General features: G+C 26.0%; 1 protein-coding gene across 1 annotated transcript in view; it reads right to left on the bottom strand.

The window, feature by feature from the left end:
* Nucleotides 1-17,552, bottom strand: part of LOC111674491 (acetylcholine receptor subunit alpha-like 1) — a 51,701-nt gene that overhangs the window by 15,527 nt on the left and 18,622 nt on the right. The window contains exon 2 of the mRNA XM_046948044.1: nt 4,104-4,313. Within this exon, the coding sequence (XP_046804000.1) occupies nt 4,104-4,295 (192 nt within the window). The 5' untranslated portion in view covers nt 4,296-4,313. The remainder of the gene's footprint in view (nt 1-4,103; nt 4,314-17,552) is intronic.

Below are 17,552 nucleotides of genomic sequence, written 5' to 3'. Positions count from 1 at the left end.
TTTGTTCATTAGTATCTTAAAATAACTGGTTAACTTAGAGAAAATTGTATATCTAATGAGCTATAAAATATTAATATTGAATGTCAAACAACAATGTTATTGACAATTTAGATATTTATCGGGCACTTTTAATGTTCATTTCTATTCTGTATTCACTTGGAGTAAAATATCAAAAGAATGCATCAAATTCAATTTGAATTTTAAATTTCTCTTACAAATATTTATATATTTTTTTACTATACATACAATATACATATGTATGTAGGATGTATCCATGATAACAAATCCATACACATGTATATATATATATATGTATAAATATATATGTATATATGTATGTATAAACACAGGTATAAATATAAACATGTGTGTAATTCATATGCAGAAAATGAAAATATAAATATTTACATCGTGTAGGTGTTATTTGACTTCCTTTGATAACAAATAAAATTGTTTCATTAAATATGCATTTGATGTCTTGAAAATTGCTATTGATGTAGAAAAGGCAAATTTTATATATAATTTCGATTTTGAAATACTATAAATTTCAATAAAACTTTAATAAAGAGAAAATCAAACTATAAAAAATGCCTTGCTTCTCTTTGTACCGATAAATATGTAGATATATGTATGTATATAGATAGATACATGCATATGTATGTATACGATTGCAACAATTTAATATAAGAATGTCTGTCGTATTATTAACGAATGACAAAATAACTATTTATTTTTTGTTATAAGTAGTTCTATGGTTGTGTTTCTGCTAAATTATATTTTATTTATAGGAACTTTATAAAATTTACGAACGAAGTTACAACATGTGCAAAGAAATCCATTTTATTTACGTTCATCTCTGAATAAAAATAATTCTGCATTCTTTTGTGTAAAATTTTTACGAAGAAAATATTCAATTAATGACTACTACGTGTGCTTACAAATTCAAAGTGCACGAAATTCTCAATTGTTGATTTTAAGTTGAATTTTTCAATCTACTTTTGCATTCGTCTCCTAAATCATTCCTGCTTATATCAATTGTTTAATTTACATACCAATATGCATTTTACACACAAATACTTGTACAATTTTTTTAGTCATTCATTCATCCATTTATCAATTCGTTCAGTTTTCTTCTTCTGTTCCCACTTTGAAAGCGTAAAAATGTTTTTGCCAAAGTATGTGAATGTAATGAAATGCAATAAATTTATTTTCTTGTATTCGTTTTCGTTGCCATTTTATTTGTTAACGAAATCGTTTGTTATATTCCCCTTATTCATTTACGTGTCTATGTGTTATTTATATTTGTTAGGGTTTAAAATTGGGGTAGTCCAAAAATGTGTGGTATATCCAATAAAATTTTAAGTTTAATTCATTCTCAAAGTGTTTTTCTTCTTTTATGTATATAATGAAAGAATCGTTTAAGATTGGTTAAAGTTTTGGGATGTGAAAAATTAAACAAGATTTAATATCATTGTTGTTAAAATTTATAAAAAGAATTGTGTCTTATTAAAAATAAGGGTGAACAATAAATTCAATTAATTTTTGACATTAATCAGTGTGGTGCAAAATTTATTTGAGGACAATCCTAATGCATAACATATATGAAGAAGTAATATAGTATAGTCATATACATAGATGTGAAAATTTAAATTAAAGATTTCTGAATAAACACATATTAGTATATTTATTTTCGTATATACTTACTAAATACATATACATGTATATATAAATAATTACTTTGTATGTATATTAAGTTTAAGACATATGGATGCATTTTATCAGCAAACATACATATGTATTGATTTTATCATTCTTATTAGAATACATCGAAATATTTATCCCAGACACACAAAAGTAAAAGTTCTATAGGATCCAACTAATCTACACATGTTTGTTTTGTGTTGCAAATGGGCAATATCGGTTCACCTTTTCGCATATCCCCTATACAAGTGACCCCGTTGAAAACAGTTTTAATTGTTTTAAAATTCAAGTATAGCAATGAAATTATACATAAACAATTTTTTATGAACCCAAATCTCTTTACCAAATTTGTTGATGATCGGTATATGTATGTGTTGTGGAATACCATACAGTAACAATTTGACTTTAACAATGCATCCAACAGAAATTGTTTACATATTGAAACAACATTGTGAGCATTTGTTTTACAATCAATCAGTGGATTCAAAAAGTCATAAACAAGTTAACAATAAACATGGATTTCTTCAGTGTGTGGATGGATAAAGGTATCAATGTTTATTTCTCGGATGAACGGTGAAGTCAGCAGCAATCACACTGTGCGTGAAGAAAAAAAATTTAACAAGTTAGGAAATTAGGATTTTTACTAGCTCAAGTTTTCCACATACATACACAATATATATTCTTTTTGTTCATATGAACAACATTTCGATTTCTTCCGAACTGAATTAAAAAATATGTATATAAATGTATAAAAATGTGTAAATATCAAAAATCTAGTTTAAAAAGTCCGGATTAAGTGAAAACCTATAAAAGGGTACTTTTTGAATTGTCTATATTAACTACCTATTTAGTGCCCGGAGTAAGTGCGAATATATAAAAGGATACCTTTTGGTACTTTTTCCTTCGGCAAAGAATAATTTTGGATTTTTTTTATATAATTGAACTAAGAAACATAAAATTAAACATTAATGCAAATCTGTAGGAAAGCATTTATGGTACGTTCACATTTTACGGCTTTTAGGGTTTTATGCGCACACGCACATTCCTCATTGAGCGAAGATCTGTCACCTTTAAGTATACCAATCATTTTCTGAGTCGATTTAGCTATGTCCGTCCTTCCGTTCATGTAAACTTTGTAATCAAAAAATTCTAATAAAAATTAGAAATATTCAACATATGGTAATTAATGTATTTATTTGTATATATATATAATATATTATATATATATATTATATATAATATATATAATATATAATATATATAATATATTATTATATATATATATATATATATATATATATATTATATATACATACATATATATATATAAATTATATATATATATATATATATATATATATATAATATATATATATATATATATATATATTATATATATATTTATATATATATATATATATATATATAACATCACCCACATTTTTGGTTTCCTTAAAGAGAAACATCCCTACTATTCATAATTAAACTTCCATACGAGTAATTTACTATTTATGTGTGAATGTGTTTGTTTTCAGATGCAATTTTATATCTAAATACGAGTATAATTTGTATGTTCAAATACATTTATTTATACATGTATTCATACTAAATGTACCGAGAAGAACTTATGAGAGGGAAAATAACATTTATAAATGGAGTTTGAAAGGCTCAAACATTTAAGCAACAATAACGGTTTAATGTAAAACAAAACCGCATCGTTTAATCAAATCAACAGCTATGACAATGCACTTAATTTTGCTTAGCAATTACTGATTGGTTAGAAAAGATTTTGAATGCGATTTAGAGAATGATATGAAGAAAATATTTAAATATTACTTTGTCAAATTGTAACCTTAACAAACTACTGAGAATTAAATAGTCTATTAAGTATTTGTTCATTTTTTTATAGAAAAAAAGTTAAACGGGCTTTTGGAAGTTCGTGAAAAGTTCATAAATGTCTGTGATGATTTATAATAGACTTTGATGGCGTATTAATGGTAAAAGTTTTACACTATAACAAGTGTTTTCGTAATTAATATTATTTTTCAACAGATTAGTTTTTTCTCATATACATATATTGTTGCAAAATCCATTTTTTTATGTTTGCATACATATAGAGACATATATTTATATGTAAATATGTAGTATGCTTTCAATCAGTAGTCAAACTTACTTCAAAGCCTATAAATATAAATGAAATATATTGTATAAGTTATAAATTACGCATTGATTTATTTGATTGATGTACGCATATGAATATTTCTTAAAAATTCGTTATTGTTTCTTTATTATAATTTTATGTTCGAGATTGTTAAGATTTATACTAATAAATCTTTATATATTCAGAGAATTTCAAGAATTTAAATAAACAAAATATTTATTTAATGTATTATGTTACTTACAACGTCAATTAATTGTGATAAACGTAAACCCATTTTGACCGTTAAACGATCAGAATTATTGCCAACAGGCCTTATCAAGCGATTGTAGTTACTCAAGAGATCGTCGTATAAACGTTTTGCATCTGGGTTGGCCAGGCCGCCGGTGGCAAAATGTAACGCTATGAACACAGCTGCAAACAGCACGCTCCCCATCTTAGGCCAGGTCCACCCCTATAAGTATATTAAACAAAACAAAAACAATTAACATTTAAATACAAAAGTTAAAAAAAATTTACATATGAATATCTTAGAATTTAATTTGCGACTTAAAATTTTATGTTGAATTTTACAATTATAGTTACTTACTATGTAAATAGTTAGTTCTTGTTATTGCAGTTAGTTGGATAATATTATGCCTATACTTTTTTTTACATAGTGAGATTTGTAATTCAAACAAATATTATGTACAAATCGGGAAAAACTTTGTCTCTATCTCTATAAAAATAATGTAAAAAGTTTTATATGTATTGTTACATCTACTTGTGTGCATTTTCGTCCTTATAAATTATATTTATTGTAAACATTAACCAACACATGCCCTGTAAATTTGTTTATGTGTAACATGCATATGGAGATCTCTGCATACTTTACATACTGTTTTCTTCTTAAACTCAGTAGTTAAATACTTAAAGTCAGCATGTAACATTTACACATACAATTGTGCTAGTAGTTGTGTTTTGTTTCTTGTTTTCATTTTGATTTTGTGCACTATAAGCGAGTAAGGATGTATGCAATAATGTATATATGTACAGTATAAATGTTGCATTTATTCATAGTTGTTGCAAGTGTTATATTTCCAAGTCGTAAATTTCTTAAACTGTCAAAACTATTTCCACATGAAAGTATACCTCTGCATGTACAAGTACTAGAGTATATGAGCTAGTGTATATACATACATACATATGATATATATGTATGTGTACGTTCTTAGTTTATTTGGTTGCATGATCATTCTCAAACACCAGATGTTGCTATAACATTTACAACCACATGAAATACAGCTCATGCATATTTATACACAAGTATTTCCAGATTTAATCGAATTATAAAAATTGCATGATTTTAAATTAAACTTTTCTTATTAAATTTGATTCGGATTTATGCGGTTATAAAGTTTAAATATCTCTTTCACTTAAAAATATATATTATATTATGTTTAATTGAGTTCAGACAGACTATTTAACATAATGATAGATTTATGGTTTGACCATTTAACTTTATTAAGGACTACACAAATATATTTAATAAGATTTATTTTTTAATTGACTTTGAATATCGAATGAATTTATATTTTTTCTACAAAAATTTTAATATTTTGGTTTGATCGATGGTAAATTTTTAATAACCATCTAGAGCAAAAAATTCTCACTCGAATGATTTTTGCATACGAGTTCTTAGGGTTAACATATGTATAAAAAAAATTAATGTATCATCAAAAAAATCTTATTAAAAATAAATTATATCCACAAATTATTAAGCATTGATCATGGCTTTAACTTAATGACAATAATTTCAATAACTAGTATGAAAAAATGTCATAATAACATTGGAAAAATATTAAAAATCGTTTAAATCACGAAAAAATGTTAATATCATTATAAAATAACAACGTTAAATAATCCATCAAAAATCAATTAAAAATGTCTATATAAATATTTGATGGATAACTACACTTGCTGATGTAAGACTTTAAAAAAAGATTTTTAAATATGTATAAAAGAAAATACGAACAAATTTATATTAATTTTCATTGATAATGCACTTTTAATGTTTACATAGTGTATAAACTATACTTTACAGAGAAAGGTACACTATAGTGGTGAGGCTATTATACTTTTGTGCTGATGCTTGTAACACCCAAAACACATCTTCAAGTAATCAGTCAACTATAATACAATCAAATTTAATATAATTTGATTGTATTCTGCACACATTCTTGATTCTCAAAGACGAGGCCTTTGGAAAATGTTTGAAATCGGTATATTTTTCGCATAGCCCTAACACAACCATACCTCCGAAAGTCAAAATTCACTTATAAACGCTAATATTACGATGAAATTCTGCATAAATAACTTTAATGTTGTCGTCAATCTCTTTACTAAAACTTAAAAGTATAGGCCCCTATTAACCCATTGCCTCAAAAAAACTCCCAATCTATTTTTTATCAACAAATTGTTAAAATAATTCCGATTCACGTAAAAATTAAATTGAATGCTTTATTACCAGGAATGGGGTATAATGATTTCACAATGTAATTCATTACTTAGTCAATAATAATTACAAGTAATTATAACGAACAAAACTCACAAACACTATTAAATGTAATTATAACATTTTCCTTTAGAATGACAGGTAATCGTAGTTGGCTTAATTTCAATTTCAATTACAATTAAAAGTAATTGTAATTTACAAAACAGTGATTAGAATTCCAAATAATTGTAATTTGCAAAACTTTTTATTACTAAAAAATAATCCAATTTTCAACATAATTACTGGTGTAGGGTATCATATGGTCGGTCATGACCTACTGTACCTTTTTAATTGTTTGATATGAAAAATGAGATTTATTTGTCTGTTTAAATGTATAAAATATTGGAATTATGCAAGGATTTTATTCGTAATAACTATTAACATCCAATAAACATTCATACTGATATACATATTTGTGCATACATAAATACGTATGAAGTGAATTATATTAAGATTATGTTTTACGTAATAATTAATGGAAATAAAAAAAACGAAACTCACACAGCTTGTTACAGTTTTCTGTTTGTTTTAAATTGATTTCTTGTCATTATCATCATCATCGGTACATTATTGGTTCAACATGACGTATGATTAACTCTTAATTGCATGCACTACTGCATACATTGTACAGGATATAATTACATACAAATATAATTTAAATTTAATTTAGCACTTCTGCATATTAATATCATGTCTGATTAAAAGTTGTAATATATATTTTTAAATTATCTGAACAGCAATAAAAAAACTTCATTTAGGTAAAATAATGGCGGATGAGTGCTGGCGGTGGCTCTCTATCCTGCCATAAATTCTATTGACACGGATTCTGAAAAAAACATGTATGACCAAAGAGTCAGAAAGACATAATCAAATCTAGATATGCCAAGGCAATATTCATTCTTGACAAGATTGCTGCGAACAGAACTCCCAGAGAAGTCAAAGTACCAGAAGTTAATGGATGCCGTTTCCAGAACTTCCAAAGCAGCAGCTGTAGATGAGAGGTCCAAACGGAACCGATCTCTGAAAGAGGCAGGTCAACCGTCAAAAAGAAGGAAGGTTGCAGATAGCAAAATCACTCTAGAACCTGCAGCAGCCACAACCACAGCCAGGAAAGCTTTTCATGAAGTGGTGAAGGATCCTTCACGACGGGGTCTTTAACCCATCTGGCATCTGACGACATAATCCAGCGCAGGATGCCAATGCCTGCAACCCATCTGGGGTAGTAGCAAAATTAATTAAAGTTGTGCGTATATTTTAAATTTTATTAATACTAAAAATCTAAGTATATGTTATTCTGGTAACACACCAATTCGAAGTTATCTAAGCTACGTAAAGAAATACGTAGAAATTTCAACACATGCTACAATAATAAGCTTTATTATATAGAGTCAAGATGGCAACGGTTGTCTACTATACCTGTAGTAAGATGTTTGGAATAAAATGAGGACTTAGTCCCTAAATAGTTATATGTTGTACACAGCTATAGTACGTCCAATACTTATATATCTTGTATGGTGGATTCAAATAAGAAGAAATATGTTGTAGATCAGCTATACAAAGTTCAGAGATCGGCATGCATTGGGATGATAGATACTTTAAGACCTAGTCCTTCAAAAACTTTGAATACTATATTGCACACCCTAAATTCATATCTAACCTTAGTGAGATATCTGGATCTAAACTTAGTGATATCCTCAGATCTCTCACTGCTGCAGGCTGGATCTTAAACTATGAAATACTACATCCAACAAGTGGAGTGGTCCCATCAAAACGGAGTCTCTTCGACTTGTAGTGAACTACAATGTTAACCAACCAAAATAATACATAAAAACAAATTTTTACTAAGTGTCGAAATATATTAATGGTATTTATCTAAAGTTCCTATTGCATAGTTATTCATATAAATATGTTGATAAATGTATATGTTTATTAAATGATACATTTCGAGGTATCAAAAACAATTTTTTAAATAAGCTGATCTAAAAAAATCAAGGTTGTTTATATTTATGTTTTAAAGACTCAAAAGAAAATTTTGAAATGAGGATACAGTCCTCGGAGAATATGTTACGACCACTTGGCTTCACACTTTATTCATATTGTCAACAAATGTATGTGAAAATAACAACATTAGTAGTTAGATCAAGCTGTGTATATGCACTAGTCAGAGTAGTTTAACGTTTATATAAATTTAACATTTGCAAATTATAATTTGGTATAATTGCTTTAAAATATTTGTAATTTTATGTTAAAACAAGAAACTAATCCTTTATTATTTTTGCGAATCACTATAAAACAAGGCGAAGAGGAAAATAACATAATTTAATTTAAAAAAAATAAACTCGGTATTTTTGTATACACACCACTAAGCAAATACTTTTTTCGTAAATCCAAAAAAGTAACATTAAACAAAATACTAACATAACGGGTATATAATACAATTGCAAAAACAACATTAGGTATCTTAACCCTGAAATTTAAATCTTTTAGGTGGATGTTTTTTACTTTGGTAAGTACAAACATTTTTTGTTTGAAGAATTCTTTTATTCCCTATACTTATAATTAAGGGTGTCCTACGGCCTACGTTTTTTATAGGAATACCTATAAAATATAAGAATGTTTTGGACTAATTTTACTAAGAACGAGACATTCCAACGCAAGCAGAAAACCGAGAGTCCTTTCAAAAAAGATATTCAGTACATTAAAACGCAACTTCTAATGAGTTCTTCACACCAATTAATCAAAAGGCAGTTTCTTGGGACACTCTTCTATACATAGTTATTTATGAGAATATTTTTAAATATTAACAAAACAAAATACTTCTATATGTATATCGCCGATGTAGCAGCAAATATAAAACTTTTAAGAAATGTAGAAGTATTACATAAATATTTTATTCGATTAATTAATTAAAAATAATTGTTTATCTCTTTTAAACAAGGGTAAAAAAATCATTTTTTATATGTAATAATACAAAAAAGTCACAAGTTTAGAAGACGGATATTTTAGTTAGCAAAATACAAGGAAAAACATTTGAAAGACTATACATCTTTATGGCTGCGTAGCGACGATATGTTATACATATGTATGTTTGGTATAAAGTGAAAATAAAATTCTTCACATTCGTATGTATGTATGTATGTATGTATGTATGTATGTATGTATGTATGTATGTATGTATGTTAGTATGTCGTTAGTAAAGATATAACGTGAACGAGGTGTATGATGGTTATAAATGTGTGCTACTTTCTTATTTTTATTATTTTTCGTTTATGTCGTCGTTGAAAGTATTATTTCTTTATCGTCGCTTAAATAAAAGTAACACATGTGCTAATGTTTCTATTTGAAATGTGGTACAAGTTCGTAACAAATTTTATTTTCAGTTGAGTGAATCCCTTTAAAAAAAAAACTTTGTATTTTGTTTTTTATAATATATATTTGTACAACACTTTTAGATTTTTCTAATTTTTCATTTAGTTGAGTTAAGTTTCGTTTTTATTCTTTCCTAATCTTGAAAAAATGTATTTGTACATACATACATACTTATATTATTTGTTAAATTTTCTTGTTATGTTTTTTTGTTGTTTTTTTAAGAAAAACAAAAATGAAAAAAAAACTGCGAAAAAAGAACTTAGGCGTGTTCTTTTGTAAGGAATATTCATATAAGATATGAATGGCTGTGTGTGTGGTTGGATAAAAGAAAAAAGAATGTTATGAAAAATGTTTTATCTTGAGGCTATAAGTATGTAAAGAAGCATAACATTTCAAATTTAGTATAATTTTATTTGTTGGAGTAAGAGATGTGGGGAATGTTTGAATAATAGTAAGTGGGTATTTGTTAAAGTATACATACATACGGATATATGTATATGTTTGTAAAATCATTTTACATATATCATATGTAGTAGTGTTTGTAAAGGTTTATTAGGTTTCTTTTCATTTCATTGCTTTTGTTTGTTGATAGATGTAGGTAATATCTATAATTTGTTTTCCCCAGTTAATTCAATTTATTTTCTCATACGATTGTAAAAAAATAAAAATACTTCTTAAAAATTTATATATTGGATGGTTGATATATATATACGCTATTTGTACACTTATACATAATTATTAAAAACAACTTCGAGTCTTGTCTGAAGTTTAGTCCATAGTCTAGTCTATATTTTAGTATAGTCTAGTCTGTAGTCTAGTCTAAAGTCTAGTCTAAAGTCTAGTCTATAGTCTAGTCTATAGTCTAGTCTATAGTCTAGTCTATAGTCTAGTCTATAGTCTAGTCTATAGTCTAGTCTATAGTCTAGTCTATAGTCTAGTCTATAGTCTAGTCTATAGTCTAGTCTATAGTCTAGTCTATAGTCTATAGTCTATAGTCTATAGTCTATAGTCTAGTCTATAGTCTAGTCTATAGTCTAGTCTATAGTCTAGTCTATAGTCTAGTCTACAGTCTAGTCTATATTCTAGTCTATAGTCTAGTCTTTAGTCTAGTCAATAGTCTAGTCAATAGTCTAGTCTATAGTCTAGTCTATAGTTTAGTCTATAGTCTAGTCTATAGTCTAGACTATAGTCTAGTCTATAGTCTAATCTAAAGTCTAGTCTATAGTCTAATCTAAAGTCTAGTCTAAAGTCTAGTCTAGTGACCGGGAAAGATAATTGAACAAAACTTTTTATATATTATTTTTTTAAATTTAAACTTAAATATTTTTGTTTATATGAGAATAACATTATTATTATCAGCATAATATTACTTTACTATGTTATATACAATAAAAAATGTATTTCATCAAAGTCGGCCCATATTTGTTAATGTTACTGGGTCGACAAATATATCACATTCAAATTTATGTATAAAGACACATGACTCTGTATTTGGAACTAAATTCGTTGTTTAGTTAATTTTTTTTTCATAGAATACAAGAATAAATATAATTCTAATAATAAAACATAAAATTTATAATGAAACTTAATTTTTGTCAGATAACTGACATATAATTTGTATACGTACCCAGGTATGTTGAGTATTGATACTCGAAGTAAAAATAGAAAATCGGTCTTAAATCGGTTTATCTAACTATTGGAAAATATATAAAAAACATTACTCTGAAAGCATAGTCCGATACGATATATAGATGTCGAGAAATATCACTTCAAAAATGAAAAACATACCCGGGTATGTGGGTATTGACATAACGGTTATAGGATTTCTATGATGTAACTACAATTATTTCCATGTTAGCGTATGATAAATATACGTTTATTGTCAAAATTAACACTCATACGCCATATCATAACATGCGAGCACTTTAAGTTTTATTTCTATTATATTATTGTAACAAAAATAAAATAAATGCTATTTGGAAACTACACATAAATGTATATTATTTTGACATTTACTTTACACAGGTTTATCTTTGTTTTAGTATTTTCTTCAGTTATTTTCATTATATGCAGATATATGGTTACATAAGTATAGCAATTGTCATTAAAAAGCGAATTTTTTATTTATTGTTTTCTGTAATCTGCCACATAGAAAACACAAAATCCAAGTTTATGGTTTTATCTTATATTCTCGGAAAGACTTTAACATAGTTAGTTATACTTCCATGTAAAGAACTTTTATGTTAGAAATCTTGAAGCATAAAATTGTACTATCTTGTAGATGTACTGCTGCTGACGTTCTTTTTGTTATTTTAATATATGAGAGTTTTGTTTATTGTAAAAAATTAAATTGTCGAGAATTTAAATATTATATTAAAATGTACTTATATATTTGTTTAAGTTTGCTTGCATATACATACATACGTACATATGTTTTAACGAGTGTTTGTAGAGTAATAAAACTTCAATGACATGTTGAGGATGACACCTTAAAATAAGGTTTTATTTCTTGCAAATCATTTTTATTTTAACTTGTTCCTTTAACATAGTCTCTCATTTCAATATACATATTTAAAATACTTAATATTTAAACTACTTATTCATAGAAATCTATTAGAGTGGCTTTAATTATATGGGAAGTTTATAAATACCAGATTTAATAATTTTGTTGTTCTATTAGAAAAATTTCAAATGATAATGGTTTTAAAAATATGTGGAGAACAACTTCTAAAACCTAATCATAAATAAAATTTAACAACTTTATTTTGTGACCACACTAATGTTTGTATAAAATCATATATTTACATACTTTTCCTGACAGATATACACAATACATAGAGATTTCTATGAATAATATAGGAAGTTCATGTGGGTTATAGCTCTATTTGATGGCAAATTTAACTATGAATATTTTTGGTAAAACTTTCATCAGTTCTTTTAAATGGAACACACTCATACGGAGGAACACATGAATAGTGAATGTGAAATGAGGAAAGAATTGCTGTCAGGGGAGTGATTGCATGTAGTAATATGAAAAATGAGCTTTTCGTGATTTGAGGTAATTTTTTTTTTATAGCGGCACATTCATAATGCAAATCAAAGTTTATATAAATTTTTTAAGAAATTTGGGTTTCATAATGTTGTTAAGATTTTTTATTTTTGTCATGTTTTTGGCTCTTTGAAGTGTAAAATCTTTTCACAAATTTCCTAGTTTCAAAAATTTTGTATAATTCTTAAACCTTTAAAAGAAATTCGATGACAAAAATCTCATTTATAATTTATTTTAACATTTGTATTTTTATTTGACAAATATACATATTTTTTTTTTTTAAATTTAAGTTTAAGTTTTAACATTTTTGATTTCTTTAAGTAATTTATGTAATATTTTTTTCTTGTTTCCTTTTGCTTTGTTATTTAATGTATGAAACAAGTAAATTTATTTGCTTTTAAAAGCATTGTCAAAAGTAACTTTCTATGCAATTGGACTGTAGCTTATAATGTTCAGCTATAATTTGTTTTGTGGGTCTAAAGTTTACAACAAGAAAAGTTGATTTTATGAGTTTATTTCCGTAGGACACGCTTAAAATACAAAAGTATATAAAGGAACATATATTTGTGTAAAAATAAACGTTTGCCTTAAGCCTTTTGCTGAAATTCTTATTCGTTTTAAAAATCACACTGGATCTTTTTTCGTGTTTTTTTTTTTTTGAAATATGTAAAATAAATGTTAAAAGAGTTTTCTTTAAGAAAAAATGTCTTCTTCTAAGTTTGAACAATATTTTGACTTTAAAAATAATACATGAAATACATTTTTTATAATTTTCATCTAAATTAAAAGAGAATAAATTTTCAAGGAATTAATCGCCTTATTCGTTACTTTAATATGTGTAAATTTAAATTATTTGAACAGACACGTATGTATGTATGTTCTTGTATGTACATGTGGTTAAAACATTTAAATTTGCGTAGAATACAACTTATATCTAGATTTCTTTTAACATAATGCATGCATATTAAACTAATGCGTTTTTGTTGTTGTAAAATAATTTATAACGTAATAAAATTAAAGTGTGTTTGAAGACTCTTAACATGTTTGTACTAACACAGATATATAAACGCACACACGCTTGGATTTTATTTATACTGTGTCCGTGTTAAGAAATAAATATATAGATATGTATGTACAATAGAGGTGCTCAAAAGTATCGTTTCTTGAGATGGGTCTTATTTTATTCTTTTGTGTCTAAAACTAACTGACATTAAATTTAGGTCTATTTGGATAACAAGAACCGTACCCATCCAAACAAAATCTATATTTATTGGGCACATCTAATGTATACTAATGCACCTATGAAAAGCATATTTTCACTTTGTCATGTGTGTATGTGAGCATGTACGGATGCCAGTGACGACATACATTGCAAAAAAAAAGTATATAAGCAGTTAAAGTTAAGCAAATCTGCAATAAAGTGACGCGGTTGTTACTAAGGTATTCGGTTTTTTGTTAATTAACTTAAACGGTTATGAACATTTCTTTATTTTTTTATACATCTTGCAAGTCATTTCTTTGTAATTACATATATCAAAAAGATTTTCTACAAATTATACTTAATTTATTAAGTTTTTTTTTTCAAATTTAAAATATTTTCAGGGAATTTTTAGAATTTGTTTTAAAATAATTTGTTCTAGGGAACAGTCGCAAACAATTAAAGAATCTTGGAACTATTAGTTAAGGAACTGTTTCCTTTAATCATACTGCGATAGGAAAATGCTTCAATGTTTTCAAAGATGTACTTTTTTTGACTTGATTTGTTGCCTCCGGCTTATTTTTATAAATACAGAATGTTAAAAAATTGCTTATTTTAGTTAATTTGTCTTTAAAACTCTTGCAGTTATAGTTTTTCAAATTATATTCAAACAACTAATCAGAAAGCTGACATAGTGGAAAGTAGCTCTTGATATAATTCTATACAATTTATATTAATTATTTCGTAAAGATAAAGGTGAGAGTTGAATTTCTCACCTTTAAAGTGCATATTTTTTTAATCTGGGAACCATTTAAGCCAAAAATGATTTTTTAGAACTATTAATCATTTTTGCAAAAGGTTTTATATTTTTTTACAAACTTTTTGGCAGCAACAAAAACTCACAGCAATGACCACAAGGCCATTTCAATTTCATTTTGATTTCAGTTTTTATATAAATTTTTTCCCTCTTATATTCTTCTAAATTGTCAGAAATGTAACTTACAATACTCACACACTTAAACACATATACATGTGTACATATCCATATGTAGAATGTAAGTATGTATATAACAAAGAAAAAATGTCCAAATGTTATTTATCTTCTTTTTCCAAATCCATAATGATAAAACAGAAAGCACCAAACGAGAAAAAAATCTAAATTAAAATGATAAATAAAAAGATTGGCAAACACAACGTGTAACGTTTGTGACCATAAAGAATATTGAATAAAAAAAACTATGAAAATATCTAGATACTCACATACACACACATAATGCAAAAAACAGACCATAAAAGAGTAGAAAAATTTAAACGATTGCCAACACATCAGAAATCTAAAATTATTACTGCATCAAATGATGTATAAAGTTTTTCTCTATTCTGCATGGATTCAATAAGAAAAGCTAAACGAAAATCACATAAAACAAAAAAAAAAGAGCAGAAACTATAGCACTAGACAGAAATTATTTTATTTTATTCCAATACATATGTACATATATACATATGTATATGAATAAATATATATATAAAAAACTTGTAACAGACTTGTCATGTTTAAAACTTGAACATAAATCAAAAGAAATTAAATATAAAAATAAAAGAAATAACTTTATTTAAATACAGATATAATGACAAATGTACTAATACCGATATAAAGTTACATATATACATATGTAACTAATATATAACTATAAAAATTTAATTAATACATTTTTTTAATATTTATGTAAATATTACATATACGTCTTGTTAGATATTGAATTTTCATTTCTAATCCGAAAATTTTTCAGCGAAAATTTATATATTTATTTTTTATTACTTAGTAAAAATAACTTAATATTTAAATTAAAGCTTTATAAAATTATTAAAATTCAAATGGAAAATATCTTCTCATCTTATGCACCATGCCTAACTGTGGTATAGAAATAAAAAAGAGAAAAATAATTATGTAACTTCTGAATGTCTTGGACCTATTTAGATGGTTCAATATGTTTAGAAAAATCCTAATATTATAAAATTTATTGGCTTTTTAATATATATTAACATTTTAGTGTCAGTTTATTTAAATAATATCTTTCACCAAATTTTATGCTCCGAAATTAAGAAAAAAACCCAAGTATTTTTGTCAACATACTTAATTTACACATTGAAAAATAGTATTTTTTAAACAGAAAATTTTAACTTATTTGAAAATGTGTCAAGCACCCAAAATACTCATAAAACAAAATATAAAGTAGATGATGAAAAAAAAAGTAAATTAAAATTTATTTCAGTTTGTTCATGTGTGTATGTAACTATTCATAAAAATTAATGAATATACAATGTATAATGTGTTTACATGTGTGTTTGTGTCTACTTAAGATACATAATGTTAAATATGGGAAAACTCTTTTTCTAAATATTTGGCAAATTACCAAGCTAAAAAGGGAAGAAAACAAGTATAAATATAAAAGAGCAAATATGAGATTGCAAAATACAGACAGGCAGTGTGTTTAAATGAACAAACCAGCCAAACATACTGCATACAAGCATACTAAATAGTTGCAATAACAACAAAAACATAAAATACTGCCCCACTAAAAGTTACTAAAACTGGCAAACAGCAGGCAGACTAACTGACAGACAGAGAAACAGTCGGACGGACGGGCAAAGTTACATTAATTTCATGTTGCACAAAAACAAATGAACAGCGCACTAAATTAAATGTCAGATGTCAACTTAAATCTATGTACAAGTACGAGCATCTCTGATTATGTTTATATGTTAGCAAGAATGCAAAATACCTACACACGCAAGCATGCTTCAAAATATATATATATACATACATATACATATACATGTATATAAACATGTACAAGTGTATTTATATGAATGCATTCCTAGTTAAGAATGTATACACATGTACGTACATACATATGTATGTAAATAAATACGAGTACTTGACTGGATGTTGATGTTTTGGTTTATAATATTAAAGCTTCTGGTACAGTTACAAACACACATCTCTGATACCGTTGGTTGATTTTTTTTTTAATTTTAATTAAAAAGAAGGAGAAAAAACATTACAAAGTTCTGCTTATGTTAAGGTTTCCCTTACTATTTTATATTTTTGTTTTATTCCTTATAATTTTATTTACATACAATTTTTGTTTTATTCCTTATACTTTTATTTACATACAATTTTAATATGTACATATGTATTCATACATTCTCTTCAATGATATTCGATAGTTGAATAAAAATTCTTTTTATATACTAGATAGTAGATTTGTTACAAGTGGCCTTATTTATAATAGATTTGCTACAAGTGGCCTTATTTATCGGTATCGTTATAAATATATTAAACATATAAGTAGCATGAAAATCAGTTAAAATCTTTTTACTTACAATTTAATTATGTTTGTACACACATATGTACATATTATTTGTTTAAAAATCTTTCCAATGCAATTGTGTTAACTACAGATACATACATAAGAAGTTATCTCTTACTCAAACATATTTTTACTTTTCACTAGATTTTATTTTAAATTATTTTGCACAA

This window comes from Lucilia cuprina, chromosome 4 (assembly GCF_022045245.1).
Source record: "Lucilia cuprina isolate Lc7/37 chromosome 4, ASM2204524v1, whole genome shotgun sequence".
Classification (NCBI taxonomy): domain Eukaryota; kingdom Metazoa; phylum Arthropoda; class Insecta; order Diptera; family Calliphoridae; genus Lucilia; species Lucilia cuprina.
The sequence above is the reverse complement of the archived record's forward strand: the minus strand, read 5'-3'. Positions and strand labels throughout refer to the sequence as shown.